Source organism: Elaeis guineensis, chromosome 7 (assembly GCF_000442705.2).
Source record: "Elaeis guineensis isolate ETL-2024a chromosome 7, EG11, whole genome shotgun sequence".
Classification (NCBI taxonomy): Eukaryota; Viridiplantae; Streptophyta; class Magnoliopsida; order Arecales; family Arecaceae; genus Elaeis; species Elaeis guineensis.
Window position 1 is genome coordinate 89,771,454 of NC_025999.2, and position 18,488 is coordinate 89,789,941.

An 18,488-nucleotide genomic window follows, 5' to 3' on the forward strand; every position below is an offset into this window, starting at 1 on the left:
ATATTTTTCAATGACAAAAATGTTCTTCCCTCTTTATGACATCCTGTGAAAAAATTATGATATCTTGTGCTGGAAGTCATAATTTCAACATAAGATGTCATAATATCAACATAGGATGTCATAATTTTTTCAAAAGGGAAGAGATATTTTCGTCATCCAAAATTTTAAATAAAAAAATGAAACTATAGGCATTAAATATGTATTGGAAAGCGGTCACTATATGGCCTAATCGGATAAAGTGGTGCGGTCCATGTTGGATTTTCTGCACCGTGCAATATACAACAAATTTCTCTTCATGCAATACACAAACATATACACCCCCATCCCAGAACACTGAGAGAATCCCGACCCAGCCCATGTATTTGAATAATAAGCCTAATTAAAAGAGTTGTATGAAGTATGGTGTACCACATTCCGTCTACACGCATCCTTAAGCTTGATGGTTCGCCTGCAAATTTTTCTGACTTCATCCGTTTTAGTTGACCCTTGACCTTGGTGTTTATTCTGTTTCTCTCTCTCAAATATTGAAAACCTAAAATTAATAAACTTATGTGAAAGCCACGAAAAATTATACCTCACGCAGAGCACATGTTATACACTGTGAATCACAGCCTCTTATTTCTATGAGCCCTCTTCAAAAAACACTCATCTTGACACATCAATATGCGCGGCCATGTGGTCTATGCCGCATAGGATATAATTTCTCCACAACCACAGCAATCCATTTAATGGTGCTACCTTTGCATCACATTTAATTGTGACCCCACCATATCCGTATGATATATTTGATCATTATCATCATACGGGCGATTACAACTATTACTTGATGACCACAGTCATCGCCCAACGACGGTTGCACTTATGTAACACCTACTCATCCCAAGTGTAATGTGTCTGCTGTTGCCTTCTAACGCTTAAATTCAGAGATTCATTGTCTATGCATCATAAAGCGAACTAAGATAGGACTATTCTATGTGTCATGCACACCATGGAATGCAGCTAGAGTAGATGCAAATTGGACTACTTATGAAGTGCTGATATCAAAACCGGTGTCCATATAGATATATAACAAGATAAACAGGCATCAGCTGTTATAGTAAAACAAAATAAATCATTTTAGTTTTGATTCTCAAAAGAGCCATGATAATATCATAAATCAGCAGAAATCCAAGAAACGCAGTAGTAGATCCCTTGAGCCATTTTGACACGTATCAGCTCAACCTAGCCGTACTACAGGAAAGATAACAGGAGGGAGAGACTAACAATGATTTGCCGACTTGATTGTTGGACAGCTGAAGAATAACGATAGCCATCAAGAGCCGGAAACATCATCAGAATCCCACATCCGCAGGCCCACCAGACCCATCCCCTCCTACCTCAATACCTGTTCACGGAACCAGTCTTGCTCCCGGGTCTCAGCCACCACGAACAATGTAAGACCCGGCAGCAACACAGGCTCCGGCTGAGGTCATGGCAGGATGCATTCCAAACCCCAATTCCATACAGCCGGAGACCAGGGGGCAAGCCACAGACGCGTTGACCGCCCCAGCCTCCCCCTGTCCCCCATCTACTTACCATACCCTCCACAGCCGCCGCCACAAAAAAAAAAAAAAAAAAAAAAAAAAAAAAGTAAAATAAAATAAAATAAAATAAAACACAATTGCCCACCTTCTCTATGGTACCCTTGACCTCACCCCAATTTTCCACGTTCTCCAAGTCCATTATATATACCATGTCAGAAGAAGGAGGGACAGAAATATCACAAAATGATGTGAACTACATAAAGCGAAACGAAGAGTGGGGTTTGAAAGACTACAATAACATTAACACGGTTTCACATAATTAAAGACCAAGAGAGAAGACGGAGAGAATAAATATTTCTACAGAGACAGCTTCTGTGGAAGAGAATAGCCATAGCTGGAAACAGAAGATAAAACAGGATTTAATTTGTTATGGCTCTTCTAAAGGTTTTGGGAACGAATTTTCGTACCGTCAGTTGACCCCAAACTGACAAGCGGAGGTGCAGCGGAGAAAGGGTTCAGATAACCGGAGGTAACCTTACCTCCTTGTCGGTCCGTCGGCCGGCCTTCGGGGCTCTACTCCGGAATCCGATACGTGTCGGCCGTTATCTCCGACAACCACGAACCAGGGAACAACGCCTAATAGACAAAATAAATTAATAAGACGAAAAGAAATGTTTTTTTTTTTTTTAATGTAGAAGAAAAAGTAAAAAATATTCACGGAGAATTTCGGTTTGAAAGAGGGAAATATGGTGGGAGGAAAAACCAAAGAAAATATATGATCTTACGTCGAGCTGTTTCTGGACGACGCGAGGGCGCCTTTTGGGCCGGCGGCGGGGGCGGGATCCCGTCACCGCGTAGATATCCTCCTCGATCTCCTCCACCTTGAGCGTGATCGAGAACTTGGGCCGGTCCCTCCGGTCGGCGTCCTCCGACCTAAGCCGCACCGTCCTCCTCTCCACCGCCGCCGCCGGCCGGTGCGGAGAGACGCTCAGGTGTCGCTCCATCCCCATCCGAGCCCTGGACCCCGCCCTTCTAGTCCTCAGATTCCACGGCCTCACCACCGCCGCCGCCGACGAAGACGGCTCCTGCTCGGGCTCCGGATCCGGCTCCGGCTCCGGCTTCTCCCGCGACGCGCCCTTGGGAGGAGGAGGGACCACGAGCTTCATCCGGTCCGCCGCCTCGCGGAGGTGAACAAGGAGCTTCTCCCTGACCTCCTCCAGCCCCGCGTCGCCCTCGCCGCCCTCCGCCAGAGCTTGGATCCGCGGCCCCCAGCCCTCGGCTGCCGTTCCCCGGCCTCCGCCGATCATCTCCCCTTCACGATTCAAGTTCATGCAGCGGAGGAGCCGCTGGTTTCCCCACGTCTTCAGAACCGGAAAGGAGAAGTTGTGGAGCAGATTGCCCTGCGCCTCCCCTCTCGAGGGCGCCGTCGCGGCCGCCGACGGGGGATCCGGCGGCCTCGAGCCCGTCTCCGCCGAGATCACCATCGATTCCACCGTGTCGGCGGTGAGTGGATCCGACTGCCGCTGGTTTTTCCTCCAGAAAAAGAGAGAAGAATAGAACTTTGAAGGGCTCGGGGGATGAGAAAACCGCAGGCGAGGAGTAGTACTTTGGGGAGAAGCGTCTAACGTTCGGTTGGGTGCAGGGGGGGGAGCTCATGAGGGGGTTATAAATGGGAATAAAAATAATGGGGGAGGAAAATAATAAAGAAATACGCGCGTTGGGGTTTTTATAAAGGCGGGGGTAGGCCTCCGCACAGCAAGCCGTCCATATGCGATCGCGCACGGCTTTTCGTCCTGGCTCAGCCGGCTTTCCTTCGCCTCGTTTCGAATGTACTGTGGCCGCCGCGTGACTTTGGATTGGGTTTGGAGCGACGGTGGACCACCGAGCGATGCCACACCAAGGGGACCGCCGTGTGAGAGCGGCACCGACGGAAAGCTACATTTGCGCCGCTTCGTTCCCGCGAGCTTAGGGACTTCAAAAGTCGCGACAGGGCCGTGATAATGATTTCGACAGTCTTACGGTTCCGCACGCATTTAAAAATTGGGAAAATACTGTCTGGCACTGCTTTCTTCCTTGCCCCATGTTCCATGCGACGTGGCAATGGCGGATTAGTCACGCCAATGCTGCAAGAAATGGAGTGATGCTCCGGCTAGGGTGAAGTGCATCAAGCTTGACAGCGGTTGAAGTTTGCGTACAAAGGTTTGCCGCAATGAGGGGGAGAACATCGTAAAAAACTGTACGGTTGTCTTGACCCAAAAAAAAAAAAAAAAAAGAAACAAACTGTGCGGTTGAGAGCCGAATGCTCATGCTCAAGGAGAATGCGTTGTTTGCAAAAAAAAAAAAAAAAAACAATGTTTGAGTATAGTCGTCGATACATTGATATGGATTTATGGTTAGGATCGAAAGCATATTGGTAAGAATCGGATATCAATATTTGCATATTTATATTTATTTTTATTTAATAATTATATATATATATTAAATATAAAAATTTATATATATATTTATTTTAAAAAAATATTGATATAAATTGAATACTAAAAGAATGGATATTGTTGGGGTAGATCTCTGTCGCTAAGCCGACTATCCCTCGTCTTCACCTCTCTATCGATTAAGTCCGCAACAATTATTTCTCTTCCTCATCTCTGTACCGACTAAACGTACTATGTTATGGATCGAATCGATTTAGATCGATAGGATTTGACTAAATCGATATTTGACCGACTTGATTCGTTACGAGATCAACACCTTGTCGGAAGTGTTAGACATATAGTCGGTTCCTGATCGACGATATTTTTGGCACTATACTGATTTAGGATCAAACGATAGTTATCCGTCACATATATTAACTATCAACGAACGTGAAGTGTAATAGTTGCTCGCGAATGGCTCATTACTCGATTTTAGTAGCAGTTAATAAGGTAACCGCTCAATAAATGTTATATCTCTCACATCCTGAATATTTAGGGACGAAAGCCATGTAGTAACGATTTTTTTTACTCTATATAAAGCAGTAAACCACGGAGAATCAAATAAGTGGAACCAATTATAAGCTTTTGGACTCTCGCTTTTTGACTTCTATTATTTCTTTTCTTTAATTGATTTAGACATAGGAGGATCCCCATCGAACAACTTTCAGTAAAAAGATTTATTTTGTAGGTTTTCTGTCGTTAATCACTCAGATGCAATAATTCAGCTCACCATCGATATTTTTATCGGAGATTGACAGTAATAGATATAAATATGAATATAAATCCGATAGCTCAACTTTATGATCACAGAATTAAAAAATATTAAATTAATTAAAAATTAAATTAATAATATATTAATATGATTATATATTTAAATATTATATAAAATTAAATAAAATTATAAATAAAATTAGATATTCGGAAACGGATCATAAAATTGTCGGTTTATATCTATATTAATTTTTTTATAAATATAAATATAAATATTAATTAAATATTTAAATTTTTATTTATGTCTGAATAAATTTGACGTGAAAATAAATTCGGCCAGATGTCATCCGATTGAATTTCATCCATATTTACGGCGCAATATGTCTCAATTGTACGGTGATATATTGATATTGATTTATTTCCTGCGAGTACCGTGAGGCCCCCACCGCACACCCACCCCCGACCCCCAACAAAAACAACACCCCCCGCGGATACCCAAAAATAAGTAGTCATGCTTTGACTTTTAAAAACATTCTATATTTCCTTCAGTCACATGCATCACACGTGCTCAATTCTCGCTCATTTTGAATCATAAGTCCTTTTGCAATAGTCATATCTTTTTGCACCGGAGATTCGATATCAAATTGTTCAGACCCATCTCCAATTACATGAAAAATATCTGCACATGCAAAGTTAGTAGATCCACCTACTAGCTTCAAATTTTGCTGCATGCTGGTAAAACTTCTTGCTTGATATATATTGTGGCTCGCCTCTGATGGGATAGTCGGATCATCGCATCTTAGTACTGAACGGCAGGGAGCTGATGGAGAAAGATTGCTTACCGAAGAGAGGGCACAGTCGAGAGGGCCGAGAACGAAAGTAAGGGCTCACGATGCGTTGAATGGAGACAAAGTCAACTCAAACTATATAGGAAAGTCGGCCGACAGCATATGGTGGCAACAAGAAAATCTATAAGAAAAGCCTGTATCGGAGATGGCTCCGGTAAAGACCCTCTGACGTTCAAGTCAGTTCTTAACTCAACAAATGGAGGAGCGAGTGAGGTAAATTTTTGGATTGAGTATTTGAGTGTGCGTACCTCCCCAAGGTCTTCTCTTATGTCTATTTATAGGGAGAGCAGGATAAAAGATGAAAGGACGGAAGAGCATTCTGATAACATCTAATCATACGAAGCCACAGGGGGGCATCTTTAAATAGCCCCATCAACAGGCATGCCTTTTATCTGGCACGTCGGTGGTTGTGGTGGTGGACCTCATCGCGTGTGTGTGGCATTATTAATGACTTTGTGGTATCCTATTACGATGCGAAGTAGACCGCTTATGGTATGACCTTAGGATGACGCGACTTAATGTGACTTGCATGACTGCCTGGCGGCCATACTTGACCACCAACTATTTGGTCGATGTCGACATTTAGGTCGGCCACTAGCCGGAGCAAGATGAAAGGGATTGGAAGCAGTCCGAGGTGAGTACTCTGCGTGCCAGCAGTCCCGGGCTCGCCAAATAGGGTTGGAAAGTCAGGTCGGTATATGACCGATCCGAAGTATCAGGCACTGTAGGCAGCTGAAGAATCTGATCTCTGGATCTGAGCTGCCACAACAAGAAATCACGTTAGTTTCTCACCGATGCCACTGTAGAAATAGGCTGGTTGTTGGCCAATATAGTTTTTAATTTAGACAATGTCGCCACGTTCAGGTGATATTGAGGTCGGACTTATACCAATCTCAGCCTTCAAACAAGGTCGACCTCTTGGTGAGGTCGATCTTTCGGGAACCACAATCTTTCGATGAGATCAGCCCTCTGGTGACCCCGACCTTGATCTCCATGATCCGGCCCCACATCGACAACTTCACATCGGTATTCTCCCAATGGCGTCGGCTTTTATCGAGGTAGGCCTTCAGTTCAGATCGGTTAAGTGACGAGGACCTACTCCAATACTTACCCTCCAACTCCTAAGTCAGATTACGTAGTCTTCATTGGGCGAAAGGAGTTAACCAATGTGTGGATCCAAGTAGCTTTTCCTAACCATCCTCGAAGGCTGTGCACAGCGGACTTGTTGTTTCGGGGTGTGGGTCATTGTTTCGTGGAGCATCTCGTTGAGTTCGAAGCATGGTGGTTGAGGTGGAGTATGGTCGTATCTCCACTTCATTCCAGATTAGTTGATCATTAATCAATCGGGGATAATTCGACTAACCATAATTTTTTTCACCTGGGTCTGTGCCGTGAACTGTAGTTCATACTTCTATGGCCCTTCGATCATAGCTTGCATGCTAATAGTTGCCGAACTTCACGACTTCATTAAACGGATATTAGCCAAATAATATTGGATTTCGTCTGGATCTGCGTCGTGAACTATAGCTTATACTTCAGCGGCTCTTCGGCCAGCATTGGCATGCTAACAATTATCAGACTTCACGACTTCATTAAACGGGTATTAGCTGAATAACATCTCGTCGGATACCAACTAACGAGGATGTGGATTGGTCAGCTATCAAGCAATCGAGTTGCTGATGTTTGGAGGAGTTTTTCAAGTCGGAGGAACATCCCGAGTCATCTACCCCCCATAGTGTCGGTCTCGTCAAGGTCGTGATCGACTCATTTTAGAGGGGCTTCTTAATGACTTCCTAGGAGTTCCTCCTTAGATTTTATCGAGGTGACCTCATGTCTCATCAGTGCTCCTACACCTCAAATTTTGTCTACGTGGCCTAGTGTCTCGTCAATGATTTTGACCATACTACACCTCGAAAATCATCGAGGTAACTTGGGGTCTTGAAAAGGGTTTTTGTTGTAGGCCATTCTGTCGCAGAGGAGTATCGTCATTTGCTGGACCTCGAATCTCGTCGAGGCGACCTTGGTGCATGACCAAGGGTTCTCATCATTGCACCTCGAATATGGTCGAGGTGGCTTTTAATTCGATCGAGGGTTAAGCTTCTGAGAGTGAGAGTTGTTTAACACAAAATTGTAGGAAAAAAAAATTTTTATTTATAAGGTGTTCCTATTAATAATACATCCGTAAATTTTCGACGTTCCATGTTCGAAGAATCTCTGTGCCATCCAGGCTCTCAATCTTGTATACTCTAGGTCATAGAACCGCTGAAACTTTATAGGGACCTTTCAAATTCTTTAACAACTTTTCTTGCTCGATCAGTTTGGAGACTTCGACTCTCCTGAGGATTAGGTCTCCAGCTTGGAAGATCTTAGGCTTGTCTCGGGAGTTGTATTATCGAGCTATTCTTTACTGATAGGAAGCCATCCGTCGAAGGTAGGCTGATTTTAACTGAGATCACAACTTCTGTCCTGAATCCCAGTTTGAAGGAGGTCTCTCCGATTGAGATCTAAGGAGTTGTTCAGTAAGACCATAGGATGCTGGAGAGTTTATTAGCCCAATATCCTTTGGCTTGATCGATTCTTATTTCAGACTTTGTAGAATTGTCCTGTTAGTTATCTCAGTTTCTCCATTAGATTGTGGGTGTCCAACTGAGATAAATCGATGGATGATGTGGTACTTTGTGCGAAATTTCTCAAATCTGATATTATCGAATTATTGGCTATTATCGATGATGATCACTTGGGATAGACTAAAGCGGCAGATGATAGATTTTTATAAAAAATTGATAGTCTTCCTTTTTGTTATCTGCACCAGTAGTTCGGCCTCTATCCACTTGGTGAAGATAGTCGATGGTCACGATGATGAACCTTCTTTGTCCACTGGTAGACGGAAAAAGATCGAGTATATCGATTCTCCACTGATCAAATAGCCATGGTGCCAAAATGATTGTGAGTTGGCTTGACGGAAGCCTTTGAATATTTTTCTGCATTATTGGTCAATAATATCCTTGCCGCAGTATCTTATAGGATAACGACTTGTCCCCCAAGTGGTTGTCGTAAATGCCCTCGTGCATCTCCCGAAGAGCGTAGTCAGCTTCGGAGGGTCGAAGGTACTTAAACAGGAGCAAAAATATTGACCTACGGTAGAGTTGGTCATCGATAATCACGTATCAGGCCGTCGGTCTCCTCATTTGACATGCCTCAATAGGATCAGCCGGTAAGATTTTGTTGATTAGAAACTTTACGAATGGATCGATCCAGCTCGAATCATGACCGACCTAAATCTGGTGAACTTTCTTCTTGGAGTCGATACTTGGATTTTTGAGATGCTCGATGAAGATCCTCTCCAACTCGCCATAGCCAGATGTGGTGAGTCGGGACAGAAAATTAGTTCGGACATTCTCTGAGCAGGGGATGTGGTAGATCTCAAAGTAATCAAAATTTATTTACAAAGATCTGAGCTTCTGTAGATACTTGGAGAGAATTGAATCTCAGACTCATATTCTCCTTGAAATTATCTGATGACCAGCTACAGTCAGTGAATATCTTTAGACGTTTTACATCAAAATCTTTGGTGATCTTCAGTCCAGCTATCAGAGCTTCATATTCAGCTTGATTGTTAGAAGCTTTGAAGCCAAACCAAAGAACGTACTCAGTCACCACCCCGTCGATGTTGGTCAAAATGAGACCCACCCTATAGCCTTGGGCGTTTGAGGCTCCATTTACATGCAGAATCTATGCAGGCTCTGAAACTTCTCCTTGGGGGCGGTCCTCGACTGGGTTGTCATCAGTCAGAGTGCACTCGACAATAAAGTCGACGAGTATCTGAGCCTTCATCAAAAATTATGGAATATAAGAGAGATCGAACTCACTGAGTTCGACTGTCTATTTAGCCATCCTTTCCGAAGTGTCTGATCATTGAAGTAGGATCCTCAGGGAGAGATCGATCAGGATCTTTACTGAGTGGGCCTGAAAATAAGGTTGCAGTTGTCAAGTCATCGTGATGATCATGAAGATCATCTTTTCAATCCGAAGATATCTAACTTCCGCCCCACGCAGCATCCGACTTATGTAGTTGATCGATTTCTATATTTTATTTTCTTCTTGAACTAATACAGAGCTCATGACTTCAGGAGTCACAGTCAAATACATGAGTAATTCATCGTCGATATTTGATTTTATCAAAAGTAAAGAAGAACTTAGGTACTGCCTCAGGTCGTCAAAAGCCTTCTGATATTTTTCCATCCAAGTGAAGTTCATCTGTTTGAGGATTTTGAAAAAGGGAAGGCACCGCTCTGCAGACTTGGAGATGAATCGGCTCAAAGATGCAATGCATCCTGCCAGCTTTTGAATATCCTACTGCGAGGTTGGGGCCTTCATGTCAAAAATTATTTTGATCTTTTCTGGGTTGGCCTCGATGCCTCGCTTCGTCACCATGAAACTAAGAAACTTTTCTGATATGACGTCGAAGGCATACTTAGTTGGGTTCAGTTTCATTCGATGTCTGCTCAGGGCATCGAAAGTTTCTACTAAGTCATCGATATAAAGAGCAGCTTCCTTGCTCTTCACGAGCATATCATCAATGTAGACCTCCATGTTGCGATCGATCTGATTTTTGAAGACTTTATTGACCAGTCTCTAATATGTAGCCTCAATATTTTTGAGACCGAAAGACATGATTTTATAGCAGTACAAGCCTGTATTGATGATGAACGCCATCTTCTCCTCATCCTCTGATGCCATCTGAATTTGGTTGTAGCCAAAGAAGACATCCATTAAACTGAGCAACTGATGGCCCGATGTAGCATCAACCAGTTGATTAATCAGAGGCAATGGAAAGCTGTACTTCAGACAAGCTTTATTTAGGTCCGTATAGTCGATGCATATCCACCACTTGCTATTAGCTTTCTTAACCATCACAATATTCATGAGCTAATCTAGATAGTCACCTCATGGATGAAGTCGACTGCTAGCAATCTGTGGACCTCCTCATTGATGGCCTTCTGTCGTTCGGGAACAAAACTTCTTTTTTTTTGTCTCACCAGCTTGTGCTTGGTATTGAGATTTAGTCGATGGACAATCACATTAGATGGGATGTTTGATATATTTGAGATAAATCAGGAAAAAATATCTGCATTCTTTCTTAGAAAGTTGATCAGTTTCTCCCTTAGTTCATTGTTTAGGGAAGATCTGATCTGAACAGTTCTGATCGGATCCTCCTCATTTAGGGGCACCGAGGTGAGTCATTCTGCGGGTTCTCCTCGATTTTTTTCTTTTCTTTGATCCAGTCCATCGTCGATGGAAAGAGTTTCAGCCAGCTTTTTTCTTTTAACTATGGTTAAGTAATATTGTCGGGCCAGCTGCTGATCTTCTCTCATTTCATCAGTTTCTATTTTCATCGGGAAGCACACGAGCAAGTGATACATTGAGATGATTGCTCGAAGCACGTTCAGCCTAGATCATCCCAAGATAACATTATAGACGGAAGGAATCCAGACCATAAGAAATTTGAGTTGCACGATTGATTATCGAAGTGATCATTTGATAGTAACAAAAAGTTCTATCTCTCCTTCTATCTTGATCGAGTCGCCAGTGAATCCATTTAAAGGAGCATTGACTGGTTTAAGTCGATCAATAGAAAGTTGCATTCGAGAAAAACAATCATAAAAAATTATGTCGGCTGAGCTTCCATTATCAATAAGACATCATTTTACATCATAATTGGCTATCGTCATTGATACAAAAACAGCATCATTATGGAGAGTTTGAACTCCTTACAGATCTTTCTCGGAGAAGATGATGTCGTCATTCGATCGTCGATGTTTGGGGGAGCTTTCTAAGTCGTTGAATCTCTAAAGTCTCGGTTCCATGGAGATCATGTTGATCACGCCCGTCATAGATTGAGTGTGAGCTTTCTCGTCGGGGTGTGGCTGAGGTGAGAGTCATCGGCAGCTGCGTAGGTCGGTCCCGCACATACTTCTCGAGATATCTCCATCTTATTAGATCTTCTATCTCATTCTTCAGCTCGATGTACCTTTCAATATTGTGGTCGTAGTCGCAATGGAACCGACAGTAGTACCTCTGATTACAGAATGCTGCTTTTATCTTTATCGACTGGATCGTCGAAAGTAGTCTTCTCCCTCTATCTCCATAAGGATCTATACACGAGAAGTAGTTAGAGAAGTGTAGAAATCATACCTGGGGCTGAAATTTTTAGGCTTCAGACTTGATCGGGAAGGCTCGATTGGGTCCTACGGAGGTTCCTTCTTTCTTGATCTTCTTCTTCAGATCCTTGCCCTCAAATCAACATCGGTCAGTCTCTCCTTCCTCAGCTCGGATGTACTTTTGTGCGCATTCGAGGAGCTCGATATATACTGGGGAAGCATCTTGTCTAGGGAATAGGTGAACTTGGAGCTGCATAGTCCCCGCTTTATGGCCACGATGGCCATCAATTCGTCAAGATCCTAGACTTGTAGGGTGGCAGCATTGAAACGTGCCACAAAGTTTCATAAAAATTCTTCGTCTTGCTGTCTGATAGAGAAAAGGCTATCGGATATCCGTGATGACTTTCGATTGGTACCGAAGTGCTCCAAAAAGAGCTATCCGAGCTGGTCGAACGAATGAATACTCCTTGATTGAAGTCTAGAGTATCATGTTCGGACGATTTTCCTCAGGGTGACTAGAAAGACGATGCAGAGGAGGGTTTCGGATGCCCCGTGAAGAAGCATGAGAGTTTTATAGCTCTCAAGATGGTTGAGCGAATCGGTGGTGCCATCGTACGGTTCCACCTATGGCATCTTAAATTGATCTAAAATCGATTCATCGAGAATCCATCGAGAGAAGGGCAAACGAGTGCTGATATCGAGCTCACTGGTAGGATCTCGATTATTCGCTTGGAGTCGATTCAAATGACGATCAAACTCCTTCAGCTTGAGATCGTATTCATTCAACTGCCATTGAGATTTATCGGGATGCTTGGAATATCCGGAGGTAGAACTTTCTCTAGAAGAAGATCTTGACAGAGATTGTGGCCTTTTTCCCTTGTATGAAGCTCGTCGAGGGGAAGGGGATCGACGATTACTGGAAGTGGCATGTAGAGTGTGCCGAGAGTCAACTTGTGGTGACCACTAGATGAGTTGAGAAGCTGTCTGGTGGGAACGTCGAGATGAGTAGCAAGATGGAGAATGGGGCCAGGGACTTTGCCTGGAGGGCACATCCCACGATGTCGAATCCTCTATCTGCCATAGCTGCTGTTGCTATTGCTCCGCAGTCTGCTGGAGACTATGGACAGCCTTTGTCAATACTCTAACTTGCTATACCAAGGCGGCAAGTTGTTAAATAGCTTCGACAAAAATCTTTCAATGCTCAAGTCAGTTTTTAGCTCAACAAATGAAGGAGCGAGTGAGGCAGAGTTTCAGGCTCTGAGCATTTAAGTGTGCATACCTCATGGGGGTCTTCTCTTATCTCCATTTATAGAGAGAGTAAGATGAAGGAGAAAGGATGGAAGAGTATTCCAATAATATCCAATCATATAGAGCCATATGAGGGCATCTTTAAATGGCCCCGTCAGTGGGCATGCTTTTTGTCCGACATGCCGGTGGTTACGATAGCGTGCCTTATCCCGTGCATGTGGCACAATTAATGACTTTGTGGTGTCCTATCACAGCGCAGAGCAGACCGCTCAGGATATGATCTCAGGATGATGCGATTTGATGTGACTCAACGTGACTGTCTATCGGCCACACTTGACCGCCAGCTATTTGGCCAATGTCGACATCCAGGTTGGCCACCAGCCGGAGTAAGATGAAAGGGATTGAAAGTAGCCCGATGTGAGTACCCTATGTGCCAGCAGTTCCGGGCTCACCAAGTATATTTGGAAAGTCAGGTCGGTATATGATCGATCTGAAGTATCAGACACCGTAGGCAGTTGAAGAACTCGATCTTCGGATCTGGACTGTCGCAACAGGAAACCACGTTAGTTTCTCGCTGATGCCATCGGAAAAACAAGCCAATCATTGGCCGATGTAGTTTTTAACTGGGACAATGTCGCCATATTCAGGTGATGTTGAGGTCGAACTTATACCAACCTCAGCCTTCAGACAAGGTCGGCCTCCCGGTAAAGCCAATTTTTTGAAGACTACAATCTTTCGATGAGGTCGGCCCTTTGGTGACCCCGACCTTATGCCAAGATCAGCTTTACGATTATCTTCATGATCCAGTTCCATATCGACAGCTTCACGTTGATATTTTTCCAATGGCGTCGTCTTTTATTGAGGTAAGCCTCCGATTGAGATTGATTAAGTGACGAGGATCTATCCCAATAGTATATATTCACAAAAGTAGCAAATTACTTAAATTTTTGCTGCATTTTTTGAATCATAAATCTTCATGATGATTGCCGTATCACATTGTCCTATGCTCTCTCTAATTGCATTTAAAATTATAAGTATCTGCATGAACAGTAAATGATGTGTTCAGAGGCAATGTTGTGCTCCTCATAAAATTGTAAGTAGTGCTTGGACACGTCCCATATGTCCATCCATGCTGTTTAATCATAATTGTTAACTTTTACCCAAAAAAAAAAAATCATAATTGTGAACCTAAGTTTCTTTCTTTTTCAAGCTTTGCTACTGGATCCCAAAAATTAGGCTTTAGTGACTGAACAGTTTTTCTTATGGTATTTTTGTATCATGACAGGCTGATATCCTTGATGCCACGTGTCACACAAAGTTGCGTTGTGAATGCGCCAAAGCATCCACCATCCTGATGTGGCCAGCAGCCCCCTTGCAAGCGGTGGCCCAAATCCAATCCTCACTAATCAAACTCTATTATTTCTTTTAACAGCACGTTGCGCTCTTCATGTAACGCCACCGAACCCGCATTTGCAATAGCCGAGCCAAATCCTAAAGCCATGTATCAAACAGAAATTTTACCCGATCTCCTAATCTCAGCCGTCGGATCCGTGAGGCATTATCCAAGTGGAGCACGCCAAAATGGGTCCACGAATCGTACGAGCGTAACTAAACGCGATCCCGTCACCCCCATTCCAAATCTAGTGCTGCCCCACATGAACGTTAAGCAAACCCTCCCCCCTCTCCTCCCTTCTCTACTTCCTCCTTCCAGAAAACTTCACGCCCCTCCCCTCCCGCCCTCCGCAGTCTTACCGCCGATCCAAAGAGGATCCGGAAACCGCCCCCGATTCCACCTTTGATGATGAAATCGACGGAGGAGGATGAGGTTCATGAGAGGCAGGCAGAGCTGCCTGAGGAGAACCGTACTCACTCGCCGCCGCGGCCAAGGCTCTCGCAATCCCGCCTCCATAACTTCTCCTTCCCGACCCTCAGCTGGGGGCGCCACAAGCTCCTGCGGTGCATGAACCTCAAGGGCGGTGCCACCAGCGAGAACGCTGGATCGGTGGTCCCGGCGGCGGCGCAGCACGACCCCCGGGATGGCCAGAAGCGCCCGGCCTCTTCCTCCTCCCCAGAGAAATCCCACCCTCCGTGGGCGCCTCCGGGGGCGAGAGACTCCAAGGAGGCCGATGAAAGATCACCGGAGGAAGGGGAGAGAGAGGAGTCCTCCTCATCTGCTGCTGCTGCTGCGGCGGCGGCGGCCATGAGGCCATGGAATCTGAGGACGAGGAGGGCTGCCTGTAGTGCTCCAACGGAGAACGGGCGGCCCCGGAACCCCAATTCAGCTGCTGGGTCGCCATCTCCACTGGCGGCCGAGAACAGCAACCTGGTGGCGAGGCTGGTCAGGCTGAGACTAGATGGCGCGGAGAAGGGGGAGCGGCAGAAGTTCTCGATCTCGCTGTCTCGCGAGGAGATAGAAGAGGACTTTTTGTTGTTCAAGGGAACGAAGCCTCCTCGGAGGCCTAAGAAGAGGCAGAGGATCGTTCAGAAGCAGCTGGATGTAAGGGAGTTTTTAATAAAAATCCGATCTTTTTCAAGTTTTTTCCTCCTTTTCTTGGTATAATTGAATCCTTAATTTTCTTTTCCGATCAAATTAGCTTTTGTAACTCTCTTGGGATTTTGTTTGCAGTCTGTTTTACCCGGTTTGTGGCTGTCCGAGATAACTCCTGATTTGTACAAAATTGATGAGTAAGGTAGTCACCATTTTTTTTTTTTTTTGTTTTTATCCTTTTAAGCTTTTATTCTAGATTTTTTGAATTTTTCTGTGTAAATTTGAAGCGACGCCTTGATGAATTGTTTTCTGTTTGCAGAAGTTAAAGGATGTGATCAAAGTGGATGTTTGTTTGTGAAGAAAGCTTCAGGGTTTTTAGTTGCTGACTATTACTTTAGTCCTGTGTCCATGGTTAGTGTGGTTTTGTAGCACACCGTATTGATCTGTAAATTAAAAGTGTAAATAAAGGTGTTTAAAGTTTGCATTTTGATATGCTATGCAAGCTTGCTTCTTTACATTGTTGTCTAATTTAAATTTCTTTTCATTAATTCTGTTTTAAATTTTCTGAAAATTATTTGCTTAAAGTGGACATGGCAAGATGGTCTTGTTTGAATTCATAAATGTTATATTACAAGATTTTTCTAAAAAATAAATACTCTGTTATTTGGCAACTAAGCTTGGATTGTAGTCCATGTCTTGAAAGAGCTGTCATGTTGTTACCTCAATATATCTTGGTTCGAGCGTTTGGGGAGAGGCATGATGGGAACTTGTGGAAAAGGTTGTAAAGATGCTAGCTTGTTGCTGCAATTTAATAGGGCTTCAGGGGTGATAAAATTCGAGAAAACTCTCCTGATTCCTGAAGAACAATTATGGTTTTGTTTGCTAGCTGGGTATTTTGTTGATAAAAAAGAGAGGCTAACACTCAGAGGTGCTTGATCAATGAAAAAACAAAAAACACTTCGTGGACGAAGCCAGAATAAGATTTGATGTAGTGCGACTTGCATGGAAAGGGGCGCCTTTGCCTTTAAAGTAACCTCTAGTAAGAATAAAAGAAAAAAGTGTGACAGTGTGACTGCTCATGGTAATGCCTAAAGTCAGTAAGTGCTGAAACATTTTGAGCTACACATTTGTCGTTTGCATATATAACCTTGCTCGGAGTGCAGTTTCTGATGCTTTGTGATTTTGACTTCACTTACACTTTTATTTGTTGACTAATTTTGATGTGAGAGACAGATGCTGTAGTTTGTTGATTGTTTTCAACAGTTAATTCTTTTTAACTTCCATATATTTGCTACTCAGTGGCAATTACCATGTATATTGGTGCTATCCTTTGTCTTTTCTATCTTTAATTCTTCATGCTTGTTTCGCCTGTTCTGTCGTAGCATCAGAATGCATGTGTTTTGAGCTAGATGTTGTGATATGCTGCCACATATATGACACAGTGGAGTGACAGAATTTTGTATGATTCCCTTTGCACTTCCTGCATTGGAGGGTCATACTTCTTTAGAATGGTGACCTGATGCTAAAAGGTTATATCGATCAGAATCTCAAATAAAAAAAAAAATGTGTTTTTATTGTTCTTGTTGCTTGTTTTGAAGATTCCTTCACAAAATTGGGCGGCCATCTTTCTTGTTTCCACACTGAACTGAAACACTTGCTCAATATATTGTTGCTTTATCAGGTGGCTAGCAGCCTTTAGATGTTGGTAGGCTTCTTTAAGAAGTTTTTCCTCCATTGAACTTGGTCATCTTCATTTTAAGTATGTTCTTATGGCTCCACAATGAATAGAATGATGACATTTTATTGTATCTAATAAAGAGTTACTGCTGCAGGAAATAGTATCCAAATCAGAAACCTAACCATGAAAGCCGTGGATGGCACTTATTATGAAATATTTTTGAAAATTAAACACTATTATTTATTTTTTGAACACTTATAATGAAATAATTGCTAGATTGAATAAAATGTTGTTTTCTACACGTAGTTGGTTATAGGTGTATCTAGGCCCTCAGTTAGTTGAAATTATTATGTCAGCTGTTGACTTGTGATGAACGTTAGCTCTCTGACTCAAATCATCTCATGTGATTTGAGAATTCTAATTCATCTTGCTGACTTACTAATGCTTAGGATTTGTTTAAAGTTAAGGCCAGAAATGAATTCAGTTGGTTCACTCAATTTTTTTCATGTCTTGTACTGTCCTCTGAGAATTCTAACCATTCTTTGCCTTGCAATTGAAGCCTTCTTATAGCTAATTGATTAACCAAGCATCCAAGTCATTCAAGTGTGTATCCTTCAAGGCTTGAAAATTTTTTCTGGGAAAAAAATGTTTAATCCTGAGGATGAAAACTGAAAGCTGTAATCATTAAAAACATAAATCGTGATCAATTACGAACTTTAATAGAAAAATAAAGATAGATGAAGAAGAATGTATCTATAGAAAAGAAACCCTTGAAGACAACCACTGAAAGAAACACTGTAACTGCAAGGAAGAGAAACTAGTGGGATGGTGGTAATAGTTTAAAAAGGAACATACTTGGTAAATTTTGACATAAATAGCGAATTATTTTAAAATGGAAATTCCCTTCCATCCAACCCGCCGTGTGCCTTATATGCATAGACCTATGCAACACACATTGCAGGGAACATGTGCACATGAACATGATCTTTCTTCTTGAACACTCTTTGTTTGAATCCATTTTACCATTCCCCGTTCTCCTTTAAAAGTTGCCCATGAATTCAGTTTAGATGGCTAAAACAGTTTGTTATTTTCTATTTTATTTAGATAAAGGCATACCAATAAGTTTGGCTGTCTTATTTTATCCTTCATTTATCTCTTATTTTAATAATTTACTTTTTTGGTTGCTTCCCCTAATTCAGAATCTTTTCTTTTAGCTATACAGATCTAGACATGGTGATTTTCATAAATTTGCTCTCCTTTTCTTTTATATTATATGATTGTTTAGAAACCAACAGAAAACAGGGCATGGTGATTGCATCAATAACTTTATGTTATATTTATGTAAATCATGTAATGGACC

At 42.8% G+C, this 18,488-nt stretch overlaps 2 protein-coding genes across 3 annotated transcripts; one reads left to right on the forward strand and one right to left on the reverse strand.

Annotated features, from left to right (window-relative positions):
• Window positions 1-1,798: 1,798 nt before the first annotated feature.
• Window positions 1,799-3,171, reverse strand: LOC105048418 (uncharacterized). The gene is made up of 2 exons (XM_010927716.3): window positions 2,309-3,171; window positions 1,799-2,159 (listed from the first exon to the last, which is right to left on the reverse strand). The coding sequence occupies exons 1-2, from the start codon at window positions 3,005-3,007 to the stop codon at window positions 2,097-2,099; spliced, it is 762 nt and encodes a 253-aa protein (XP_010926018.1). The 5' UTR covers window positions 3,008-3,171; the 3' UTR covers window positions 1,799-2,096.
• An 11,453-nt stretch (window positions 3,172-14,624) lies between these two features.
• Window positions 14,625-15,965, forward strand: LOC105048419 (uncharacterized). 2 transcript variants are annotated; one of them, XM_073261471.1, is made up of 3 exons: window positions 14,625-15,459; window positions 15,589-15,652; window positions 15,773-15,965. In XM_073261471.1, the coding sequence occupies exons 1-2, from the start codon at window positions 14,761-14,763 to the stop codon at window positions 15,649-15,651; spliced, it is 762 nt and encodes a 253-aa protein (XP_073117572.1). In that variant the 5' UTR covers window positions 14,625-14,760; the 3' UTR covers window position 15,652; window positions 15,773-15,965. The 2 variants fall into 2 exon arrangements, with proteins under 2 accessions (XP_073117572.1, XP_010926019.1); XM_010927717.4 differs by having other exon boundaries at window positions 14,627-15,459; window positions 15,770-15,965.
• The last annotated feature ends 2,523 nt before the right edge of the window (window positions 15,966-18,488 follow it).

Bases quoted from the DNA above. Each gene is read 5' to 3' on its own strand.
- LOC105048418 (XM_010927716.3), bottom strand. From the start codon at position 3,007: ATGGTGATCTCGGCGGAGACGGGCTCGAGGCCGCCGGATCCCCCGTCG. The intron at 2,160-2,308 runs GTAAGATCATAT...TTTGTCTATTAG, and splicing joins TCGTCCAGAAACAGCTCGAC to GCGTTGTTCCCTGGTTCGTG.
- LOC105048419 (XM_073261471.1), top strand. From the start codon at position 14,761: ATGATGAAATCGACGGAGGAGGATGAGGTTCATGAGAGGCAGGCAGAG. The intron at 15,460-15,588 runs GTAAGGGAGTTT...TTTTGTTTGCAG, and splicing joins TCGTTCAGAAGCAGCTGGAT to TCTGTTTTACCCGGTTTGTG.